Raw genomic sequence first — 23,740 nt, forward strand, 5'->3', positions numbered from 1 at the left:
CAAAAGCACGTTTCTCGTTACTTTTATTGATGGCAAGCGAACAAACGGCTTGTTTGATTGAACTTCTTTGTGCAAAAAAACTTTTTCACATCAAAGTTGCAATGACCAAAGAATTTTATTGCTACTAGGTTATTGCGATATCACATTTCGAAGTAAATCTCCGCAACGGACCTACCCGGTACCGGTTTAACAGAAATTACTATTTTTATACCCGTGCAATAAATTTAATGACGCAAATTACATAATTCATAAATTCTAAACCCTTTGTGCTGTTTGTGTTGTCATAATGTTTGCGGTACTAGTTGTGCCGATCTATGCGTCATAATTAGACTATTTGTAAGAATTTCAATTCTTTTATGCACCCAACGCTTTTTCTCTTTGTCACGTGCCATACAAAACTTGTAGGCCATTTCGATCAACCATTACAGAAAAAGGCTTGTTAAGGCTTAAACCTTTTTAAACACAGGTCGCTGGCTATAGGTTAAAAGTTGATTTCTGCAGTCGCATGAGAATTGTAGTTAGTGTGAAAACAAGTAAACTCTATAAAGCAAAAGTTTTTATTTGAAAATATCTTGAAGAGTAGCTTATTCTTCTAATTTACTATTTTCATGCGCAAAAGATGTGCAAGACAAAGGGCTTCTTTCATATTAGTTGTTAGTTGTAGTCATAGTTATTGTTTCCGTACACAAGGTGAAATGGACATGAAAAATTAAGATAGTTTTTCTTTGTTCATTACATTACCACTGTAGGACTTTATTATAGCTTAATTGTTATTAAGATTTAACCGTTATTTAATTAATAACTTGCCAAATAGACATTTTTATTAATTCTCCAGCCAGAGGAATTCGGTTGACCAAGATTACAATAACTTATAAGATCATTAGGTTATGTTAATATTATTTATGAATTAGTTTTAATCTTATACATAGGTGGGGCTAGTTTTTGTCTGCTGTGATATATAACTTGCTGTAGATGTCATTCTGATACCACATCCAATAGTCGTGACAAGAAGTTTAACTACTAACATGAATGATTGCTACGAATTGGCAAGTGCTTTGTCAAAAATTGAATTCTCCCAAGCTATTAAAAAACTTACGTGACGTTTGACATAGGTGTGGTAAAATATATGTGTAACAGATATTTGAACTAAAGCCTTACTAGCCAGCAATGCATGAACTTGCGCGTTTCCACATCAAACAACAGGCAACTAAAATGCAATTTTCTTAGATCACCCACAGTGCCAAGGCGAGAACTTTCTATGAGAAAAACGAGAAATATAACCTGGCAAAAAAATATTAGCAGAGTATCTGAAATAAGTCCAAAAATTATCGAATAATATAATTACTATTATTACCATATAATTACTAATCGGGTTTTTACTCATTTTTTGTTTATTTTTTTACTTGAAATTCCACAACCAGATTTTTAGGCAAGATCGTGGTTATACGAAATTAAAGAAAAAATTTTTACCAAGAAAATTTTTTAACAAAAAACATGAAGTTATCAATCTTGTGCAAAATCGTCACAGGAATGCTACTTTTCTCTGGGCGCGGAGAAGCTCAAGCCCCAACCAACTGTGTCCGGCCGCCTAACTGGGCCCCTATTAACGTCACTAAAAGAATAGAAGCGGTCCCCAATATTGCATCTGTAAAGGTAACACACTGTACCTCCATTTTTTATTGTTGAGAATTACTACTACTGCCGTGTAGCAGAAAGTTTTTTGCAAACTGGATATAAAGTCTTTATTGCTCGATCACAATTAAGCTTTAGAATATTTTATTTGTTGCCTTTAACGTAATAGCTAACGTTAACAAAAAACTTTATTGAAGATACTTTCAATAAAAAATCGTCAGCCCCAACAATACGGCGAAATTTATGATGTCGAAGTAGAGCTTTTGTGTTCGATCAAAGCAAACAGGGGAATTATATTTCCGCCAGGATTTACGATCAAATACATGGGTGCCAGGCCTACGCCTTGCCCAAGCATGGATGTTGAAGAAGGACAGAATTACATCATATTCTTGGAAAGGTTACCACAACTGCTTATAAACTCTCCATCTTTTGCGGTTAAGGCTTTGCGCGAAAAAGTCACGGTATCATTAGTCACCTTATTTTCACTTATAATTAACCAGTGCAGCATACATATACCCTCTTCCTCTGACTAATCTTAATGCAATATGTGTCTTTGCAGAGAATCAACCGATGCATTTACGCCGTTGGAATATAACCAAGAGCAAGCCCTTTGGGAGTATAACTACGATAACTTGCAGGTATATAACTGATAAAGATAATAATGGAAAAATCCAATAGGCAATAAATTTCAGTTAGGTCTAGTTCAGTAAATTTTAAGTTAAGTATAAAGTTAACTATAGTTAACAGGTTTAATTCAAGAACACAATAAACTACAGCAAAAATTGTGTAACTTCATTCTGATTTGCATTTTACAGCCATTTGCAGGTCAGCTAAATCACTGCTATCTTCCAACTGGTTGTGTGAATTTACCCGACTCTTGGTTGCCCGTGGCTGAGGTTGAGCGAGCCAAGTTGGCACAGATTGTGGTCAAAGTGAAGGTGTTGAACATCCACTATTACAGCGTTCAGGTAATTCATTTTGTCTTTTACAAAATGATTTTGGGCTATTTGCTGCAGGTTCAATCAATACGTTGCGGCTTGTACATTTAATGATCTCATATTTAATTCTATTTAAACAATTCATGTTAAACAATTTCAGAAAGAGCAATACATTGCAGAGTGTGAGCTTCAATGCAATATGAAACAACCGCAAAACATAGCTCCACTTCCCGGCTATTTCAATGTCACTTCACTTGGAGTTTTTGAGGGACAATGCGCTGAAAAACTTGTCACAGCCAACCACGAATTTATCATGTTTTTAGAGACTCGCTATGCATTGCCGCCGCTACTCGACGCTACAGTGCCGCCTGAATTGATTGAAAGCTACATACTTGGCCCACAGGAGGTGAACTCTGAACAAGCGGTGTTTAATGTGACAGATGAGATACTAGGAACTTTCTCAGATTATTTACAAAGATGTAGCGGCATGTCTTCGTTTATGGGGGGATCTTGGTTTTCTTGTCTTCTTGCTGTTCTTTTTGGGCTGATGTTGCTGACATAGAATTAGCTTTCTGAGTATTATCACATTTCAATATTTCATGATCGTGTGTTGCCAGTTTCACATTATTCTATACGTTTAAGATTTATTAATTCGTTTATAAACAACAAGACAATTCTGCTGAAACTAATTACCGCAAAATCGTCAAAAAATATTCCACGAGTTCTTTCTGATTTTCTTCGTAGATTGCCGTTGTCGAAATGTCAATACCTTATCAATGCATCAATACGTTGCCATTGGTTATTAGTACAACTTTTTTATCATTAAATCAAGTCTAATGCCAATTCGAGTTTTTTTTGGTGTTCAGTTTTGTTGTACTGTGTACAAATTACTAAAATAAAATGTATATTTAAGTTTTACATATCCCAAACACACAAAATATTTCCAAACGTAAGACAGTAATGACTAATGGGTCAAGGCAAAAAGATTGTGTAAAAGCTTTCAGAGTGAGTGCATTTATGAACAATTTTATTCCACAAGTATTTTGTTTTAAAATTTGGTTTGGCTGCCAAGCTTAGAGTCTAAACCCAAAAGATGGCGTCAATAGCGCTCACAAGAGCTAGAGCGAGCGAGCTCGATTGCTGAAACAAAGAAAATGTCCTGTGTTTGACGTCACTTCACGCATCAATAATTCACACGCGGCTTGCTTTTTTCTCAGCATCTGATTGGCTGATGGTAACGAACAGCTGTAATAAAACAATTCTAGGCGAGTTCGTCTCTTGCTGAAACGGAACCGGCCTCGCTTGTGGAACGTAGACTGTTTGAAGAGGTTTAACAGTTTTTGGAACATCTAGGCTTATTCGTTGTGGCGTGTTAACATGTCAAAGAGAAGTTGGACTCGATACTTAGTAGTTTAACCATCTTTCAGAGTAGTATACTTGTGATATGATAGATTTATTAAAATCAGCATGGCAAGCAACAAAAGCTTTGGTCTTCGACCCTTGGTCAGGGTTTTGTCTTGGCATTTAATAACGGTAAGTCTGGGAAAAAGATGAAAGTAGTATAGTAAAGTAGCTTCTGGCTTTTTCGAATGTTCGGAAAGATTGTAATTGTGTGTAGTTAAATGGTAAGACCCACCATATTTACATTACCAAGGAGATAGGTCTGTAGGTAGGTAGGTTGTTAGTTAGTGCAGTAATGTTGTTACAGACTAGTCGGATAGCCTAGTACCCTACACTGCGTATTGTTCAAGGCTTTTTGGCTAAGATATGAAGATTGCAGTTTGTTTATCATCATTGTCAAACTTTAGTACTTGATTCTGGGAATACTTTTTGTTTCATGAAAATCTTATTTTTATGTAAATGCCTTCCTCTCATCGTCTAATTGCGATCCTTCATTAAACTGTCACTGAAGCAGTGAAGGCGTAGGCTGAAAGGCTTAATATCCATGTATATAGCCTACTACTGATTGTCATTATACCCGCACTCCACAATCGTTATTGTTTTCCTTTTAGCGTTGTTTTTATTTATTAGGTTATTGCCTGTCTTAACGTAGCCTGTTTTATGCAAGATTTAGCTGAACTAAAAATGCAAGATGTGGATGTTGACGCAAATAGTGAGGAGGCTCATAAAGGACCTATTTCATTACCATCCAATGAACCACAACATGTTACGATAGATTTTAGTGACATTACTTCACGATATCAGGATATATCTCCATTAGGGTGTGGCGCTGATGCACTAATATTTTCAGCAGTCGACCAACAATGTCGCCGCCGACTTGCTGTGAAAAAGGTTACACTGAACTCTTTAATTTTTTCCTCAGTGTTAGTTAATGCACCAATCAAGTATTTTTGCTGTTGATATCATTTTCTTGTATTCATTGAAGTTGGTATTTAGTGTGTATGTACTTACCTATTTCATACTTATATGTTTAGGTTTCTTTGAAAAAGTGCCACTCTTCAAATCTTCTTAAGCGCTTGTTTAGAGAAATTCGAATTCTGCGTCGTTTAGATCATGAAAATGTAGTTCGAATTTATCACACCCTTGTGTCAGCCAGAACAAGAGACTTTGGATCTGTAAGTATAATAAAGATTTTGTGAAATTGTCATTGCATAAGTTTTTGTTAAACAAATTAAACAGTGCAAGAAAATATTTTCGTTTTCCACTTTCTTACACTTCTTTTAAGCATATTTTTCTTTCTCTAGCCCTTGCACTTAAAAAATGGTTCAAGGCAAACAAGTAAGTTAAATACTCCTTCACAACCTCCATTGGATGCGGTCTACATCGGCATGGAATTAATGGATACTGATCTTCAGAATGTTCTACAGCATAGATCTCTGTCTCCCCACTATACCAGGCTTTTCTTGTATCAACTGCTACGTGGTTTAAAGGTAAGAATTGGAATCTTAAATTGAATTACTTGAAGCAAGAATTCTGTTGTTCAATTTTGCAATCGTTAGGAACTTAATTGTGTTTTCATGTTTTTCGTTTTTTGATTTTGTTTGGCTTGTGTAGTATTATTATTTCATCCCTATTGGATTAAGTCTGCAACTGAAGGAAGATTTTCTTCATAAGCGTGACGTAAATGTGTGAGTAGAACCACACCCGTCGCTTGTGTTAGATTTTAGGCAGTGTCATATATACCAGTATAGCTCACAGTGCATTATATTATAGGTGGTTTGAGCAGATGTGCTTTTTATCTAATGCCTATTGATTTTATGCATCAGTTCGTACGCGATAGCGCTACGGAAATTCGGCATTCGTTAATTTCTACCATAACCACGATTCCACGAATTCTACTTATTGTTCATTGTAGCATTCTAAAAATAGCGAACGTATTTTGTTACCCGGCCTATACCCGCTGCTTTCTATTCGCGATCCACCATAACAACGGCCCAATAGCGTTTGCCCGCTTTCAAACCATGAATGGTGGTGTCAGTATTTTCAGTCTCTGAGCGACCAACCCGATGTTTCTTATGTTACAAAACCCGTTGTTACTGTTTCTTACTTTAAAAAGCGTGGCTTTCGCTAAAGGTGTCGAGGTGAAGATATAATTTGCCGCTGTAACGTTTTCGATTCGATCGAGATGTTTGTTTATGATATCAATACGACGTCTGTGAGGGATTTATAGCCGCCATGAAAAGCGCGTTGACCCGAGATGTATCACCTGAGAACAACTCGCTGTCTTTGCTGGGTAGGAATTTATGGCCGCCATGTTGGCAAGACCTGCGTCAAAATCGTGCTGAGTAAAAGTAACTTTGCTATTTTTGGTTTATTGGAATTCCTGAATTGCGGGGCAGTATAAAGCCTACCTGATAACATATGGCCGGGCAACATAACTGAGTATACATTTTGCTTACGTAGATCCTACCGTATTAATAGAAAGCGCTGTGAAACCCTCACGCTGTTAGTGACGTGTTTCACAAACAATCCTCATCACCTCAGATCAATCTTATCCTTTGTGACGTCACAATGATATGTACTCAATTGTGTTCGGTTCTTATAATTGAGAAGTCTGGCAGTCAGGATTTTTTTGGTTGATGTGAAACAAAAGTTTTAAATTTAATTTTGTCGTTGCAAAACTGGCTGTTTGTTTGATATTAGCTTTCTAAAATTATCATTATTTCTTATGGGCGTCCGCTTTTGTAAGGTTGTTGCTTGTCATAAACGCGTCATAATTTCTTTTCCGACCCAACTAATTTTTTTTGAGCACTATGACGGCGGTATATGCTTCTGATAACATGGTAGCGCCGACGATAGACCACAACGCCCCGCTGTCAACATGATTGGCATCACCTATTGTGTAGGTTGCATAAGCATCGCTAATAAAACACACACAAGGCCAAATCAAGTGTTTATAGGGCTGCCAATTATTTTCTGGGGTAAACATGTTTTGCATCTGTTACATAAAAATGGCATAAAAATGCCCACAAGACCTACCTGCCGTGCCTGATAAAATTCATCAACGCTGATGCGGAAACACCACTTTCTAGCGTGACGGAAGGCTTGTGCAAAACGTAAACAAGTCGGTCTAGACAGCACGTACAACTTGTACGTAAATGTGCGGTGTTTTACTTGCGTTAACAAGCCGCGAACGGGAAATTTCGCCTTCATGTTAAGTTCACAGTTTGATGTATTTGACGACAAAACTCTCTTTCGTCGGTCAACAAAACCGGGAATGTGTTTTCTTTTGAAAGGGCGCAAACTTAGGACCAGGGCAATATCCGCCATATTGGTATTTGTTTTTTTTTAGCAATAACTGAACATGCTCTGCACTGACCATGCAAATGTTTTCTGTGCGTTCTATGTAAATTCTCGTGTCTACTTTGTGACGCTTCAGATTATGATAGCTTCGTTTTCTGTTACTGCTTATCGTCCCTATTTTTAACTGGAAAACACCTGTCGCTAGCATCGAACCAGTAAATATTGTGTCCTGTGAGTTGTTTTCAAATCACACGGTGCATTGCACCAATAACGTTGATTCGTAAAGTAGCATAATCAAGTTTTTTCAGAAGAACGCCGCACATTAATATTTAATGCGCTGAAATAATGTTGTCATGTTTGATAAGCGAAATTTGATTACTAGTTCACTAAATCAGACAGTTTTCCTTTTCAACCGACTCTTGTTGGACTAAATTTCAAGAAGTGTTTTAGTTAAAACGCACTCGACACAAAAGCGCCACATTCGATACATCCAAATCATTACGCGGGACTTCTGCGTTATCAAACAATTACGTAAAAATTCAATCTATTTGAAAGGAAATGGAACAGCCAGGACAAACGCAATGCTACGTCATGTGTCTGATCGTCGATTGTTTCGGATCTACTTGTGTAGAGCGTTTTAAGTGCAGCAAATTCCTAAAGACACCGCAAAGTAACCAACCGCACGCGTCACATGCAAGTGCTGCATCCGTTAATGCGTTCATTTCGATTTTTATTGATGTACTGTATTCACTTGTAACCTTGGTAGCTGCGCACCTGAAACAGCATATTTTTAACCACCAGCGCCCCTTTGCACCGTTCTATTACAACAGGTTGTTTGAAGAACGGCTCCTAATTGCTGTTGATCGGAACATCAGGCACTCGTGGCTCCGTGCTCTTCGTGTTAAAAAATTCCGCTCGTCTAAACCAAGCGTGCTGCGCAATCGGTATTTAGTCGTTTTTACGTCACTTCCGTTTATTTCATTTCCTCTTTCGGTGCCATCATTTGGGAGAGGCGCTGCCCTAATTTTTAATGTGGTCAATTCTTTTCCCTTATGTTTGCTTGAGGTTATGAAGATCGCTTTCGTTTAAGGAAGTCTGACTCATTAATTAGTAGCTGGTGGTTTTCCAATTTAACATCCGTGATAGATTTGTACACAGTTTTTCAATGACAATTACGGTCTATACTTTATACAGTATACGTCCATTTTGACCAATTTGCGAATGGGCGTGGATGCGCTTGAGTGCGTTTTAACTGAAATTCGCTCTAAGTGTCGCTGGTTTCTTGTTAAACAGAATTTGCACACCTTATCTTTTCAAAGCTACTCCGGCCGTAGTGTTTGCGTTTTAAGGTGATTTTTTTGAATCCTATTTCCTGGAAATATTGATACAGACCTTACGGTTTGTTTAAGTTATAAGGCCCAGCAACGTAGAAGCTTTAGTGCGATTATCGCTTAATTTGATGTAGTCTTTAACTCGGCCCGGGGTAAAAATTTGCGTCCGAGTCTTATGTCGGATCTGACACGAGAGATGACTCAAACGTAATCCCGGAACTCTTAATAAGTCAGCTTGTTGTTCGGAAAAAGGAAATCTCCGCTGCGGAATAGGGAGCTAAAAATAGACGGCTTCTCTAATTGTAGCACCATTGTATCTATGGAGTGGATACAAGTGGTCCTGGTCAGAGTGGTCCCACCGGTAGAATATGCGCGTTGCTGCATGACGTGTATGTGAAGCGATATCCGGTTACTCGCTGTATGGCTCGTCCTTGGGTACACTACACCGTATATACACGTTACCGCTTTAAAATTTTCCCAGAAATACAGCGAACTTTGCGTATGTTGTGTGCTTGTGTATTAAAAACTTAAAACTGTTAAAACTCCATTAAAAATCTTTGGTGCCAGTATTGGTAAGTGCTGTTTACTCGGTAGCACTAAATAGCAGATTCACTTTTCACTGAAGAGTTGTCGGTTTGGTGACGCGTTGTTTCAAATTTCAAGCCCCGGTTTTCGCGACAGTCTAATGGTCTCTGATTTGAATAGACTGGTTTACTTGAAGGCGACGCAGCAATCTGGATATCTGTTGAGTCATTGGTTTCCCACAGAACAAAGAAAAACTATTCCAATGTCAATATTCCACCTGGCAAACTTGTGCTTTTTATTATAAATCAGTAAACTTTAATTAACTGCCATTTACTGCAAAACCTCCATCAGAGCGCGATAGTTTCAATGCTTGTCCAAGGTCAATAAAAAGTTATGTAACTCGAACAAGTGCAAAGCAAACTCAGCACAACCCCAATTTACGACAAAGTTAAATAAGTTCATCGGGCTTTGGCCATGAGCGACTTTGTGAAAGTCACGAACGCACTTTGCGATTAGGAGCTCGTGTCATGGAATAGGGTCGTAAAGTTTGCCCGCCCTATGTAGCTCAGGTGACTTTGGACCCTTGCGAAAATCTGCACTGTTGCCTTTGATTCTCCTTTCGGCATTTAATCAATCAATCAATCAGTTCGATTGGACCATTGTAATGTTTTAATAATTCTCTTTTGTCACGTGATCTGTGGGGTTCAATGTTTTACATCCGGCCTTGAATAGGCGATAGTTAGGTAAGAAAAGACATGTTTTGTACTCGCTTTGTTTGTCGATGCAAGATATTCTGAAGCGAGAAGATTCGTTCAAAGGCTAGTTCTAGTATTTGTTCACTTTTCGTTCAGCTTTGACATCGTTGTATCAATATTTAGTCCTATTATTTATCAAAGATTTAATTGAACGGGCTGGTACGATGAACGCATCGCTGGAATTCCGATATTAAGTTATGATTATTGCTTCGTTTTCGGAATGGAGTTTTCAGTTTTTCCTACCGCTTGTCCGAGCTAACCAATGATTTCCGATTACATCAGGCATTCTTTTGCTTTGTGGATACCAACCAATGATGTGCATTTACGTCATAATTGCTTTCGAAAGGACTTATTATGACGTCTGGAATAAACAAGTTTTTCGAGTTGGAATGTTATGTACTCAGGAATTTTAAACGAAAATTTCACGTTTTGCTATTGGTAATAGGCCGCTAACAACGTCATACATTGCAATTCTGGAAATCACACTCGAATTGACAAATTAAACAGACCGTGCAATACGTTTTATGTGTTTGTTAGCTGCAGATGAAAGTAGAAAATTTTTTTCTATTAGATGACTCAAGTTTATCACGTCCCTGCATGACGGTGCACTGTTTACGACATATTACCTGGAAATACGTTTTCTCGAACTTTCGTTCGTAGAACACGAAATTGTGGATGAACTGAGTGGTTGCACCCGGCGACTTCCCCTTCGTTCCTGTCATCAGGTCGTTCCTGCTTGTGAAAATTGCATAACTTGTTTATCCCAGAACGTCAGAACAGGACATTTCCCCAACACAATGTGTGTTATGACATATCCCTGGTCGCACTTGAGCGGCGATTCTATCCAGTTCTTGATAAATCATCAGAAACATTAAATCCGTCCACAAATTGCTAATCAAGGGTATCTTGGCGCAATGTGTTGTCGATGATAGAATTTGTGAAATTGTACACCGCTAGAAATAACTTCGAAAGCCCCAATCCTATTGTTTCAACTCAAATCTCGTGCTTGTTGATGCCAGCTATCACGGTGCTGCGTGATTCACGGCAAGCGCCATGACTTGGCCCTTTCTTGATTGTTGTGAAATTTTGTTTTCCGTTGCGTTACATAAATGGGACTTCCCCCAAATGACTTGACTTGCATAACAATGATGTAATGCTTAACACATTCAGTGTCAGTATAATTATCGATCATCTTACTATGTGTTGAAATTGCTGCATATTTTCGCACTGGAATATTCGATGTTTCTATGGTGGCGAAAAGTATCTACAGCATTGGAAGCGTCATAAAACAATATTTCACCGGAGCCTCTGTTTTGCGACGAGATGTAAATAAACCATCGAGCGACTTAGGAAGTAGTGATCGTAAAACGAATGTAAACACAGGACAGAGAGATTTTTCAGCGAGCGAGTGAAATTTGTTTCCAGCACGAACACCGCTTAGGATTCTTCGCACGCAACCCACCAAAACAACAAATAATATCCTCCATACGAAACAGGTTATAAATGGTTAGAACGTAATTTTAATTGCGGGGCATGCGAGTTAAACATTAACTAGAATGATAACGGGAAATTTTCAACGCATTCGACTTGGTACCCATAAATCTTTACCGGTGTAACGATTTCTAGGAAGCAGAAAGGTTTGTTTACAGTCGAAGTTTTGTCACATTTTTCAGCGTCGTGATAAACTTACTGACCCTTTTTAAAATATTGCAATCGCTGTTGGACGTGCTGTTGTGCTGACTTTGCATTGCCTGTCCTAGATGGCAGAGTGTAGCTTGAAACAGCCCGCTATATTCGGTTTTCCGTGCGTGGCTAAAACGTCTGTTTCACTCAGTCGAAACATCAACATGGGCTTAGGCCAATTTCCATGCAAATATTGTCACGCAATTCCTTCATACCGTGGACCAATTTCGAGACAAGACATTTTAGGTTTGATGAATTTTGAACGTTTGTTTATTTTGTATGATGACGTATCCGGTGCAGTCGTTTGTGAGCTTGCATGAGCCCGAGGTCAGTTGGGTTTACCCCTTACGCGGTCGTCCTGCTTCGACAAGTAAACCTACGTCGACCATGTATTTCACACTCACTGCATGATGCCCATCTCATGTTGTACACATGCGTTGAAATAGTGTAGAAATCAGTGCTGGTACGTCATCATGGTTTTATCAACGTGACTGGGTAGCCATGTCTATTGTCTTCCTTATTGTGACATAACACTACCGTTTATATTTACCCTGTGGAGGTATGCTGTGATTTCGTACAATTTTGTACCTTTCATTTTTCCGGTTAGTATTAACGGTAGGTACTAGACGTGGCGCATCCGTCATGAGTAGATCGACAATTGGACGTGACGTCGTTAAGTTACAGTCTGACTTTTGGGGATATTTAATATTTATTCAGTTTTGTTTTATAAAAGCTTTATTTTTATTGCTGAACGAGATAATTGTAGTGGCCACCAATCATCTTTTTGTTGATCGCTTTGCTGTTTGTTTAAAATCTTCGTCCTGCAGTTACATGAATCACTTCAGCCACCGGTAGTGGAATGTTTCTTTCTTTTGTATTGTTTATTTCGAAGTTCGCAAAACAAGTCTGCGAATTTTCTTCCTCATGATAACAGCGCGTTTCTCATGAAGATTACTACGTCACAATGGTGTTTGTGCAGTCATAATATTGTAAACTGCGCGGAAAGTTCCGCAGTATGAACGTATTTTCGTCTTAATTGCGGCGATGGTTTTTCTAAAGTTGATTATGTCAGCTGTGTTTGTTGTGGATCACCCGACTTTTGCACGGAATTACTTCGTGTTTGACCACATGCTACAGTATTGCGAATATCTCGATAATAATATACAACCGGTCAAACAGGTTAACGGGTTGTCTCTCTACTTCAACTTCATATCACTAAAATTGCTTGCTTTTCTGGTCTTTAATGATTATGGGCAAATTCTGATTATGACGTAATAATTCCTAAATACACGTTCGTGACATGGGCGAACAATTGTTTACTGGACCCACAAATAGTTTATGGCAATGGCCGCGGTGTACACAATTTGAATAGATCGTCACGTATTTTGGCTTCGAAGTCAAGTTGCTTTATATTTGGCTTCTAGAAAATCTTTGAAAATCAGTCGAGTGTTTCTGAAGAATCGTCTAGGAAAGTCGTTCTTGGCGAAGATCAATACTTATTGAACGGGTTGCACTTCGCCGGCCTCTTAATCCCATTTATTAGGCAGTATCCACGCAACAGTTCGTCCGTCTCGATATTGTGTTGTGCCGACTATATGGCCGCATGGATGTTGTCAGCCTGTTCAAGCCTTATTGTGAGTCCAAGAGGTTCTGAAAGTCTTCGTGTCGTCGGTTTTTCACCTTACTTGGAAACAAAAGTTCCGCAATTGTCTCATGGCTAGCACTGCTGGTTTCACTTTGTTCTTATTATGTTGGTTCATCGACCAATGCTTCGACGATCGCTGCATTTCTTTCGTTTTCGTTTCACCATTTCGCAAGTCACGTGGTGTGTTCACGTGACGGCGTTTTAGGCGCGGTGCGAAATGACTCATTGGCGAAATTTTAGTCTTTGTTCCGCGCGCGCTCGTACAGGGCGAGTTGGTGTTAAGTGACGAACGGTTTTCGGTCGCTTCACTGCCCGAGTGGAATCTAGAACACCTGACGCTCATGACGGCTACAGACTCGAACGTCTCGCCCTGTCAATGGTCACACGCCCTTGATATCTCATACGTCAGTAATGCGTAACAATGTGATCTATCAGTTATATAACTGCATGGCTCGCTCGCCTTTCTAGATCAACAAACTTCTTGATAGGGTCATCGTCGTCGCAATTAACGTTTCAACTATGTGTTCGGTTTCCTGTAAAATCTCTGGTGATTTCGTGTTTAAAAATGTGCCAATTATTGCCGGAAGGCTTCGGTTGGCAGTTGCGCCTGGTGAAGAAATTTTATTTTTCAAATTGGGTTTATCTTAACCGTACCGACTTCATAGTGGCCCGCCGACATGGAAAAGTTTACAAAACTCAGCGAAGGTGTGGTAACTGTTCCAAGATTGCCAAACCGTTTTGGTTTATCGAATGCGAATACACGTGTGCCAGTTGCACAGTTCACCAATTAACCAATGCATTATTTGGCTAGAGGTGGATCAGTTGTGATGTCATAAAGGCAATTTTCACGTCACAAACATCCGGTTAAGTCATAAACGAGGCTTGTTGGGTATGTGTGGTGACAGCTGCTTTTAAACGGAGCTCTATTGAAATGTCATTGCTTCTAATCCGAACTTTGTCTATAAATAAGCGCTCTCATAGCTGAACACTATGCTTGTGCTGGTTTGACTTCTAAGCTTAACTGCCGTCCGAGTTTCTTCCATTCCCATTGCTTTCAGATCAATTAGGTTGTGATTGTGTTTGTGTTTTCTCATTAATTGTTTGCTCATAATGACCGTAACAAAGCAACAGGAAGCGTTGACGTTTTTCATCATTTAAATGCCTTTTATGCTTGGACCGCTTATAGAACACGGGCAGAAAGGAGTTGTGTTTGTATAGGAGCCTTGTGTACATTGGAGTTGGCCAGATTTAACACAGCTCCGCTTATGCTGGCTTCAGATTCCCGCTGTTGACACACACTCGACAGAATTTACAAGATCCCTGTCGGCTTTATCGCAACGGCATTTAACGTAAAAGCGCAAAAATGGCGATTGCGCGTCATAATGAGCTGACGTAACCGACCGAGGAAGTCACGATCATAATATGACTAAACTTATATCGCTTTAAAAGGTAATTTGTGTCTAAATTCGATAAATATAAAATTCCGTTTTATTCTTGTAAGCTTTGTATGGAGTTGAAAGGCGCTTGTATGGGACGAATCGTATCACTTTCTGCTGTTCCCGGTTCTCCAGTCTTTGATTTCGATTTTTTCTTAGTAACAAACCAATTACTGAGAATTCTCAAGTTAACGATCCTTATTCGTAATGACAAATACAATCTGGTTTCCATATTAAAGTTAATATTTTTATTCCAGTACATCCACAGCGCCAACGTCCTTCACAGGGACATCACACCCTCTAACGTCTTTCTCAACATCGACACGCTTATGGTCAAGATTGGAGATTTCGGAGTCGCCCGTGTATTTGACACAGACTACGATCACACAGTTAGTTGTTTGGTTTGGTCTTTACCATCAGATTAACGAACCACTTTAACCCTAAGTTTGCTTTCAGTTACGTTACCTATTAATTAATTATCAAAGCATTTTCCATCCACGACAATCTACCACGTATTTCGATCGTAACTTGTTTGTTAGAAAACGTTTATAATCCTCATCGTTGCGTCACAGGGACACTTATCAATGACGTCAACGACTACGAAGTACCAGGCCCCGGAGCTGTTACTCCATCCAAGGCATTACTCGAAGGCTGTCGATATCTGGGCCGCCGGCTGCGTTTTTGCTGAAATGCTTTCAGGTAATTATTACGCCATCAATCATTTGCTATGACACAAGACTTTGCGTCCTTCCCTTCAAAGTTTTCATTGGTCAGATGGTCACAAGGGTTTTAAGTAACTGTCAGGTGCCGTCATGCTTTGTTGATTACCAGTTCCGCTTCAGCGACCACGCTACGTCACAATAACTGCACATCCTGTTCGACAAGTCAGGCGACGTCTGAAAATTTTACCGACCCGAAACCGACTCTTAAAAAGCCGCAGAAAGTCGCCCTGTGCGCTGACTCACCCTAATAATGAAATCAGCGGGAAATAAATGGGCTTGTGGCGGGCTGCCATTGTGAAAAGAGACGGCTCTATCAACTCAAGCTGTGTAGTGCAATTCTTACATGTTGAATTTACAAGCCCTAAAGTGCGCGTTTGTAATTTTCTGTCACCTGTAGCGACGTACAATTGACATTTACGCGATCGTTGCTATTTGCTTTGAACCGGTTTTGAACCCAAGACGTTAACAATCAAACAGATTGAATCACGGATATGACTTGCCGCTGTTTAAGTAAAGCTGATAATACAAACAAGCGAAGGCGCTGGGGTTTCACGTCGATTTAACGAGAGCTTCCCGATGAGTAGGCACGACACCCTTGCTTAATTGTTTCCCAGAACTATGAAAGCTCTCAACGCTCTTTCATCCAATTCTATGCAAAGTAGCTCGTCCGAATGATGAACGATAGGACCGGGACACCCGGTAGTGGCGCTTATTGCATCGTTAGTGAGTTTTTTGCATTGGCATGTAGTTAAATTAAAACGACCAAATTTGAAAGGTTTATTGTCGTCCTACAAACTCTTTAAACATTTTATGGAGCCAGTTAGAGTTGTCCTATGTCGAAGGACGTTCAACTTTTCTTGATATGACTGATTCGTGGTGTCGGATTGCTTGGTTGGGTTGTCGATGAACCTGATCGATGCATTATATTAATGTAAATGAACTCATTTCCACTCGACTTACGGGCTTGAATTTAATTGGTTCGTTTTTATCCAATCGCAGGCAAGCCACTGTTCTCTGGTGAGAACGCCTCGGAGCAGATCGACCAAATTTTGAACTCGATCTCGGTGACCGAAGCAAACTGGAAGAGCGTGGCAATTTCTGTGTGCAAGGACAACAGATGCTGCCCCGACCCCGACGCATACGGGATTCGGGACAACGGGGGTCAACCTAGCCTCCCCCTACACGACCTCCTCCCCAACGCGTCTCCCATGGGTGAGCTTTGTTATTCAAAGTGGCGATTTTTTATCTTATTGTTTGCGGGGACAAAGCCTTTGTAGGGTGACGCTGGCTCTTAAACAGAAAGTATTGGTCGTTGTTAACCTGCGCGGTGACCATGGCAACGATGCGCGGTAGTACTGTGCGATAAATTATTTAAGCTGGAACGGGGTAATCGCCAACTTGTGTTGAATAGATCCAGTTATTATTGGCTTTTTATTCAAGTCGGCGAAAATCCCACGACCGTAATAAATCCTTTTTGGGACCGGTCAAAGACACCTTCAACACGCAGCTCACAATTCCCACCATACATACATATGGCCACACACCACCATACATACATATGACCACACACCACCATACACCTTGCATATACAGCCAACACCGACTATGGACAACCGTTGAAATCCGTTTTTTTGATAATTCTTTTGATGTAGTTACCTACCTGACACTTTACATCACAAAACGTTTGATTGTTATCGAAAGTAAGTCGTCACGATCGTAAGATATGCGTCGTCACAATGAACGCTTTAATCGTTATATTTAAATAAAAAGAAAAAAGCCGGATATCGACACACTCTCATTTAAATGTTGCTGGGAAAATTTTCGATCCAAAAATTATTTAAATATAGCAGATAACAGATGCTAAATATAGCAGGTTGTGGACGCTGGACACATGACGTCTTTCGATACTGTTATAAGAATCCACCAATGTGATTGCGTGTGCCACTTAGCGCTAAGACATGGTTGCTGGAATAAAATCTATTTCCACAAATCTTTTATGGCGATGTTAGCATTCTTTGGCTTGGTTTCAGCCTTGTACGTTTTTTACTCGTGCGCTTAGACACCTTTCTGTCGTGAACGGGTTCCATTTCCAAGTTTTATCTTTCATGACGGCGATGATTCATCGACTTGATAATCAATTTTCAATCTTCCCGTTATCGCTATATCATAGTGATAATGACGTCATAATGGTACGCTTGCTACGCTTATTAATACCAACAATCGCTTTCAGTGACACGATTAATGTGAAAATTTCTGGGGCGTTAATACAATTTCCCCACTCTTAGTTATTTATAGTTATATCATGTAATCCGAAATTTCAAACGTATGAATTATTTCTTTCTTCAGCTATTAACCTGTTACGTCAAATGCTGACCTTTGACCCGGAGGACCGGATAACGGCGACAGACGCGCTGATGCACCCGTACCTCTCGTCCTACGCCCAATCGGGCGATGAACCTAGCTGTGGCCGCCCGTTTAGGATTGAAGACGAACTGGACGATTTCACCGTCTCCAAGTATCAAGTAAGTGACGTCATGTATGGATAGATTTGTTTTCATGACGTAATGTCTTATTGGTGGTATGAAAAAGAGTGCATCATTTGTTGTCAATAACGTGAGAAGCGCGAAAAACATCCGTTTTTGTACATGGGTGGCACAATAACACACAAAGGCTAGCCTTAAAGCGGTACCAAGTCCCATATACAGAGGTGTAAGGCTTAAGCTGCTGTGAAGCCGTAGAGTTCCTGGAACAAATTATCGATTTGGTTCTGCAGAAGCTTGTTTAGCTCAATTTAACTCTCATGGGTGGTTTCGGACGAATTTTGCGTCAGAGTGAGTTTTCGTGGCGTTTTAACTTACGTAATACGGTTTCAAACTTCATTAAATATCTTCATTCACGGATTAGAAAGTTAAAAATACGGATAATTCGTCTGAAGTTTATTCTTATCTGCATTAACTCAGATCATGTGAGGAAGCAGAGCTCACTTGCGAAAGTTCTATTTTTGGAAGATCTTTTAATTCAATAAGAACTCCGGCCACTCTGCGCGCTTGTATCAGATTTGAACGACTTCCACGTTATGCGTCATTCCATACGTCATAAAGGGCGCAGTGTGTCACGTGGACGATATAGATCACAGGCAAACGATATAGCGTTGTATCCACTCACACATGCGATATTCGGCCCTTTAATTACATAAAGCTCTTGCCAGATTAAAGGTCCTTGTTCCTGTGATCTGCGGAAATTGCTTCATCGCCGTTTGACATATTTTAAATATCCGTCTAACAGTCAGGTTTGGGAGAAAGCGTGCTTGACATTCAAAGCGTTGTTTGATATGGAGCAGCCGAGTGGTGTTTAGAGCAGACCGCATCGTATAACGAGCGAGTCGATACGCTCTTCGTCGAATATGTTTGCAGCAAATTTGGATCTGCGATAGGAAGCACAGGTTAAAAGGTCAAATTCACCGTCGGCAGAGATTGGAAGAGATCAGTCTGTGCTCTACGTACAACTCCCACCAGCCACACGACCGCAAAAGCGTTGAAATATCGCAGCTAGCTGCTCCACTGTGACGTACGTGATTACAGAGAAACTACATCGCATTTCAAACGAATCGACGTAACAATACCGACACCGCCATATCCTGTTTTCGGTGTTCAGACTTCGAAAATTTCCACGAACTGCGCGAGTTGCCAGTACTCGCAAAAACAGTGATATATTGCCGGTCGCACGCTGCTGTCACGCGCGCAGCTAGGTCCATAGTCCAGTGTGCCACGACGCTTTGGAAAGCAGAAATAGAGCCATTCAGCAAGCTTATAAATAGCTAGTTGCAACACCACCACTGCAACTAACATGAAGGTTAAAAGGTAACGGTACGATAAGCGCCGCTTTTCCTCCATTTCCTCGAATGGCGAAAGCTACTTCCCTTGCTAGACTTCGGCCGAGACGTTACAGGTCAAAATATGGAGCTTAACGCTGCAATTATTGTCGCTTCACGATTAACCTTCCCGTTTTTTTTTGACAGGAATTGCTTCGAAGTGACGCGTCCAACGCACCAAGTCTGGTCAGCGACGAGAGTGTGATTGTGGAGACCAGCACCGAAGACTCAACCGCTGCCATGGTTGGTGGTTGCTTTTTGTCATTAGACCTATTGTTCGTTAATAATCTATCTGTCCTTTCTTCGAGCTGTGTATGTGACTTTTCACAGACTTATGAAACTTTAAAATTTTCCTCCCACAGCGAAAGCCATACAGCACCGACAGTTGCAAGAACTTGCTCACCTTGGTGCAATCGAGTGACCCTAGCAATGGCAGTTTGCACAGTGGCGCCGTCACTATGTCAGAGTCCGAAGCCAGGACAATGGCGTGTGACTTCGACTATGGAGTGCAGGTAAGCCGGTCATGTTGCTTGGTCACGCTTCATTGGTGAGGCTTCACGCTTGATCGACGATATGGCGGACAGGCTGTGAAAGTGAAGGTGATATCTTTATCTTTTGTGATTATTTTAGATCACGGACGGGTCGGTGAACCGTGAGAGAATGTGCCTTGACTTCCTTCCAATCCGCTCCAACTCGGCTTGCTTCGACCCTTACAAGTGGGACGCCCCCAACAGCGAAACCCGTCCGATCAACCAGGCCAAAGCGACGTCAGAGATTGCTTACCATAAAACCCCAAACCATGACGGGTAAGTAACCAAGTTACTAACGACAGCTTGGTTACCAAATTATAGTCTGCTAGTGGTAACCAAGTTACTCCTGATAGAGACAACCACGTTAGTTGGCTACTGCAGTGGTAACTATGTTTTTTGTTGCTGTCGACTGTAATCAGTATCCAGCGTCTATGTTGGCTGAACAGTGTCACAGAGGAGTATTTTCCTGCAGGAATCACTCAGATCACGGATATCATTCCAGTTATTGCTCTTCCAATCTCTCTCACGGGAAGTTGCTCCCGCATTCGATGTGGAGCTTTTCCTCTCCTGATGTCTCCATCGACCACGAGAGGACCGTGTCGATCCACCGCGCAAGCACTCCTGACCTGGGAGAGGCGATGTCCCCGGGAGCTCTCGATGCGGATGGTGAGTGGAAGTCCGCTCAAGATCATCTCCTGTCCCGAGCACATCTTCAATTCTCTCTTCTTCCTCAGAGCTTCAATCCGACTCACGAAACTCCCCCAATCTCTGCTCCGACGATAAAGTCGACCACTTCGAGGGATCTGGCCGGCGTCGTCACAAAGATGATGCGCCACGTCATCACCAGAGCTACGGTCATCACCATTATCACCACCATCACCACCACCACCATCACCATGGACATCACCACCACCACAAACACCATAGGTCAGTTGCTGCTGGATCTCGTCTGCCGTAACGTCACAATTAAAACTAACTGTGACGTGACCAATAAATTTGAACCACTAGTGCGTTATTAAGTTGGTTATGATAGTAACTGTCCAAAATAAATTTCGTTGCCTTCTACCTAACTAGGCACAGCAGTCGCCATGGCAACAGTAGCCAGCAGCAACAGCACAGCAACAGCAACGAAGGAGATTCGAGCAACACCAGCAGCAACACTTCATCGAACGGTAGCAGTAGGTGTCTTCAGCGCCGCTGTGTGGTCAATGATACGGTACCAGAGGCGGCAGAAGAGAGCGCTGTTGGTGAAGTTTCAAAGCAGGAGGCCACGCTGGACTCGCAGTTCACTCAAAATGATAAAGAACCGACGGAATTTGGCGCAGAGAAGAAATCTAGCAAATGCAGTCTTCGCAACAAACACGACAAGTCGGAGAAACAAGTAAACACTGAAAAGCCGAAAGCAGACACGACTGCTGATAGCGGATTTCAAGACGTAAAGTCCAACAATGTTTATGAAGCGGCTTCTGACACCCAACTCGTGACCAAGAGTTCCAAATCCGCTCATAAATCGGCTAAGAATGGCTTCCTAAAGTTTGGCAGCAACCCCGGTGCGTCCGAGTACCTGGACACAAGTGTCAGTCAAGTTAAAGTGACTGGAGCCAGCAGGACACGCACTCGCTCCGATGGGAGCCAGATAAAGCGATCCGAACGATTGGTGTCCACCATCCAGCACGGTCTCAATCAATTCTGCTTCGGGCTGATGAAAAAATCATCTTCCCAGAGCTCCGACTGTTCGTCTGGATTTTGTCAGCCGATGAAACTCATCGAAAGAATCCGGACATCTTCTGCTGATCGGACAATCCTGGACCAGATCAGCGAGTCGATGACCGACAAAAATCTTCAAATTGATCCAGACATCTTTGAGCAGTTTTCCTGCCCACCGGCGAAGTGCTCATCCGGCGGGGAGAAGCCTCGCAATATCCCGCGCAACAGGGTGGAGTGCCCCTTCTAATTCAGCTCCAGCCGCGCGCGTGCTTATGTTTTTTAATTATTTATTTTCTAGCGAGAACAAGCCTGTGTTTGTGCAATGCCAACAACTGTGTGTGTGTCCTCCGCTATTTCTTGCACGTGGTTACGTCATCGGTTAACGGTTGCGTGACGTCATAACTCATGACATCATTTCGTTTTTTATGCGTTTTCGGAGGGCTTTAAGCGATTCCTGAGTTATTACGTCACTGTGATTTCACCAAACTTAATTAAGTTTCCGGCTGACATCGATTTAATGAAATGTTGTCCGACTCAAATGATCCACGTAAATCTACCGTGTTATTTGGTGCGTTTTCAAGCAATCCGCAACTCGAATAATTTGCACTCGCCTTAATTGTTAGCTTTTAGGAAATCTGTCGCAGATTTCAATGTCCTGCCCGCTTTATTTAAGCCATTGGTGGAGCGGCTGTTGAACTGGCCGCGATTTTATTGTCCGGCTCGCGACAAGTTCCACCTCGGTGTGCTTATTGTTGTCGCTTTTACCTCCAACTCATGTTTTAACGACTAACCGTTTAGGAATTCATTGTGACGTAACACTAATGTTTGCGTTTCTTTTATTTATGCTTTGTGACGTTCAAATTAAAATGTTTGAGCGTGTCGCGCGATGGTAACCGAAAAAGTTTGTCCAGTGTTTTTCGTTTGCTTTGATGGTTTTAATGTTTGTTTGCGTTATATGAATTAGTAGGAAATTCTTCGTCATGGTGCAGCGCTTATTATATCGGCAAGAATTGTCTTATATTGAGGTACTTCGTCGCAAAAAACAGTCCGAGTTGCTTCTGACAGTCAATTTACCTAAAAGTTGTTCTGCGGTTGTTGAAGTAACGCCGACGCACCGTTTTCACTTTCTTGACATCTAATTTAAAGCTTCTTCGTTTTGTTTAAATTTTCGTAAATTTGTATGAATTTCGATGAACCCGCTAGTTACGTCTCGTTTCAAATTCGACACTGTTAAAACTTTTCAAAACTCGATCTAACGCCCAGCACTTTGGGGCGGCGATCGCCCTTATTCGCGCCAACACGTCTACTTGGTCGCGTTCGCCCATTTTCGTGCTCTAAAACTTGCTCACTGGTACACTTATTTATTTCATCTGCTGTGTTTTGAAATTTTCGTTCTGACGTCATAAAGTAAAGTGTGATTTCACAATGCATTGCGTAATTTTCACCTGACCTCTATTAGAGTACTGCGTCGTGTTTTTATCAGTCGCAACAAAAGTCACAATAAAGTTTTATGATATTGATTGTACTGTGCCACATTTTTCTATTAGATCTCGGTATAATGAGGATCATCTTTCAGTGATCCCTAATGTAGGGTCCGCAGGTTCCGAAAGTTGTAAATGTTAAAGTTAGGTGCCCGCAAGGCTCTTTAGAACCATGTTATGTTAGAACAGTGTCGGTGCATTGCGCCAATGACGTCGACGTGAGGTGGTTTGTTAATATTTTGGCGATAGCTGATTGTAGGTCAAAGCTAAGGCTTCAAGTTGGTGGGAAATTGAAAATTTTGTGATTTTCCATGAATTTTCTGAACATTTTAGAGACTCAAAGTAGGCATTCTTAGCCTAGATCTCGTTGCAAGCTAATATGCAGGAATGTTTATGTCCTGGTTTACAGGTAACAGCTCGTTGACTTTGTGTTGAAAATCTTGTGTATTTATTTAGACAGGTTAGTGACCCCTTCTGAATTCTTCCAATTTATAACATATTTCTTCTCAAGTCAAGTTGATTATGTTAATGTGCTTACTTGTTACAACGGTATTAACCGAAATGTTCTAAAGCAAACACGTCATGGGCATGGCCTTCAATTCAGCAATGAAACTTCAGGTGTCGGGATGCATTGGGCAAAAGTTCATTACCTATGCAGATTTTGTAAAGTTTACTTTATCGATTTTGTCTTCCGTTTGAGATTGCATTGGATGCCATTGTTGTCACCTTCATCGTTGGTTTCCACGGATAAAAGCTTGTATATACGGTTTGCTTCTATTG

The 23,740-nt window shown here is 40.9% G+C and overlaps 2 protein-coding genes across 2 annotated transcripts; both read left to right on the forward strand.

Moving 5' to 3' along the window:
* The first annotated feature begins 1,362 nt into the window (after positions 1 to 1,362).
* LOC143462389 (uncharacterized) lies at positions 1,363 to 3,486 on the forward strand. Its single transcript, XM_076960533.1, has 5 exons — positions 1,363 to 1,653; positions 1,830 to 2,029; positions 2,192 to 2,270; positions 2,448 to 2,600; positions 2,731 to 3,486. The coding sequence occupies exons 1-5, from the start codon at positions 1,495 to 1,497 to the stop codon at positions 3,130 to 3,132; spliced, it is 993 nt and encodes a 330-aa protein (XP_076816648.1). The 5' UTR covers positions 1,363 to 1,494; the 3' UTR covers positions 3,133 to 3,486.
* A 1,073-nt stretch (positions 3,487 to 4,559) lies between these two features.
* LOC143461768 (uncharacterized) lies at positions 4,560 to 22,999 on the forward strand. The gene is made up of 13 exons (XM_076959632.1): positions 4,560 to 4,862; positions 5,006 to 5,146; positions 5,276 to 5,461; positions 14,907 to 15,038; positions 15,222 to 15,348; positions 16,371 to 16,583; positions 17,718 to 17,893; positions 19,390 to 19,485; positions 19,605 to 19,754; positions 19,873 to 20,048; positions 20,245 to 20,438; positions 20,507 to 20,699; positions 20,847 to 22,999. Exons 1-13 carry the CDS (start codon positions 4,632 to 4,634, stop codon positions 21,724 to 21,726), a joined length of 2,895 nt encoding a protein of 964 aa, XP_076815747.1. The 5' UTR covers positions 4,560 to 4,631; the 3' UTR covers positions 21,727 to 22,999.
* Positions 23,000 to 23,740: the final 741 nt, after the last annotated feature.

The sequence above is a fragment of the Clavelina lepadiformis genome, chromosome 6 (genome assembly GCF_947623445.1).
Source record: "Clavelina lepadiformis chromosome 6, kaClaLepa1.1, whole genome shotgun sequence".
NCBI classification, from domain to species: domain Eukaryota; kingdom Metazoa; phylum Chordata; class Ascidiacea; order Aplousobranchia; family Clavelinidae; genus Clavelina; species Clavelina lepadiformis.

What these genes read in the sequence shown, in the direction of transcription:
- LOC143462389 (XM_076960533.1), top strand. Translation starts at nt 1,495, where the DNA reads ATGAAGTTATCAATCTTGTGCAAAATCGTCACAGGAATGCTACTTTTC. An exon ending in CCAATATTGCATCTGTAAAG is followed by an intron (nt 1,654 to 1,829) that starts GTAACACACTGT and finishes ACTTTATTGAAG; the next exon opens with ATACTTTCAATAAAAAATCG. An exon ending in ATAACTACGATAACTTGCAG is followed by an intron (nt 2,271 to 2,447) that starts GTATATAACTGA and finishes TGCATTTTACAG; the next exon opens with CCATTTGCAGGTCAGCTAAA.
- LOC143461768 (XM_076959632.1), top strand. Translation starts at nt 4,632, where the DNA reads ATGCAAGATTTAGCTGAACTAAAAATGCAAGATGTGGATGTTGACGCA. An exon ending in AAGACTCAACCGCTGCCATG is followed by an intron (nt 19,486 to 19,604) that starts GTTGGTGGTTGC and finishes TTCCTCCCACAG; the next exon opens with CGAAAGCCATACAGCACCGA. An exon ending in GGGAGCTCTCGATGCGGATG is followed by an intron (nt 20,439 to 20,506) that starts GTGAGTGGAAGT and finishes CTTCTTCCTCAG; the next exon opens with AGCTTCAATCCGACTCACGA.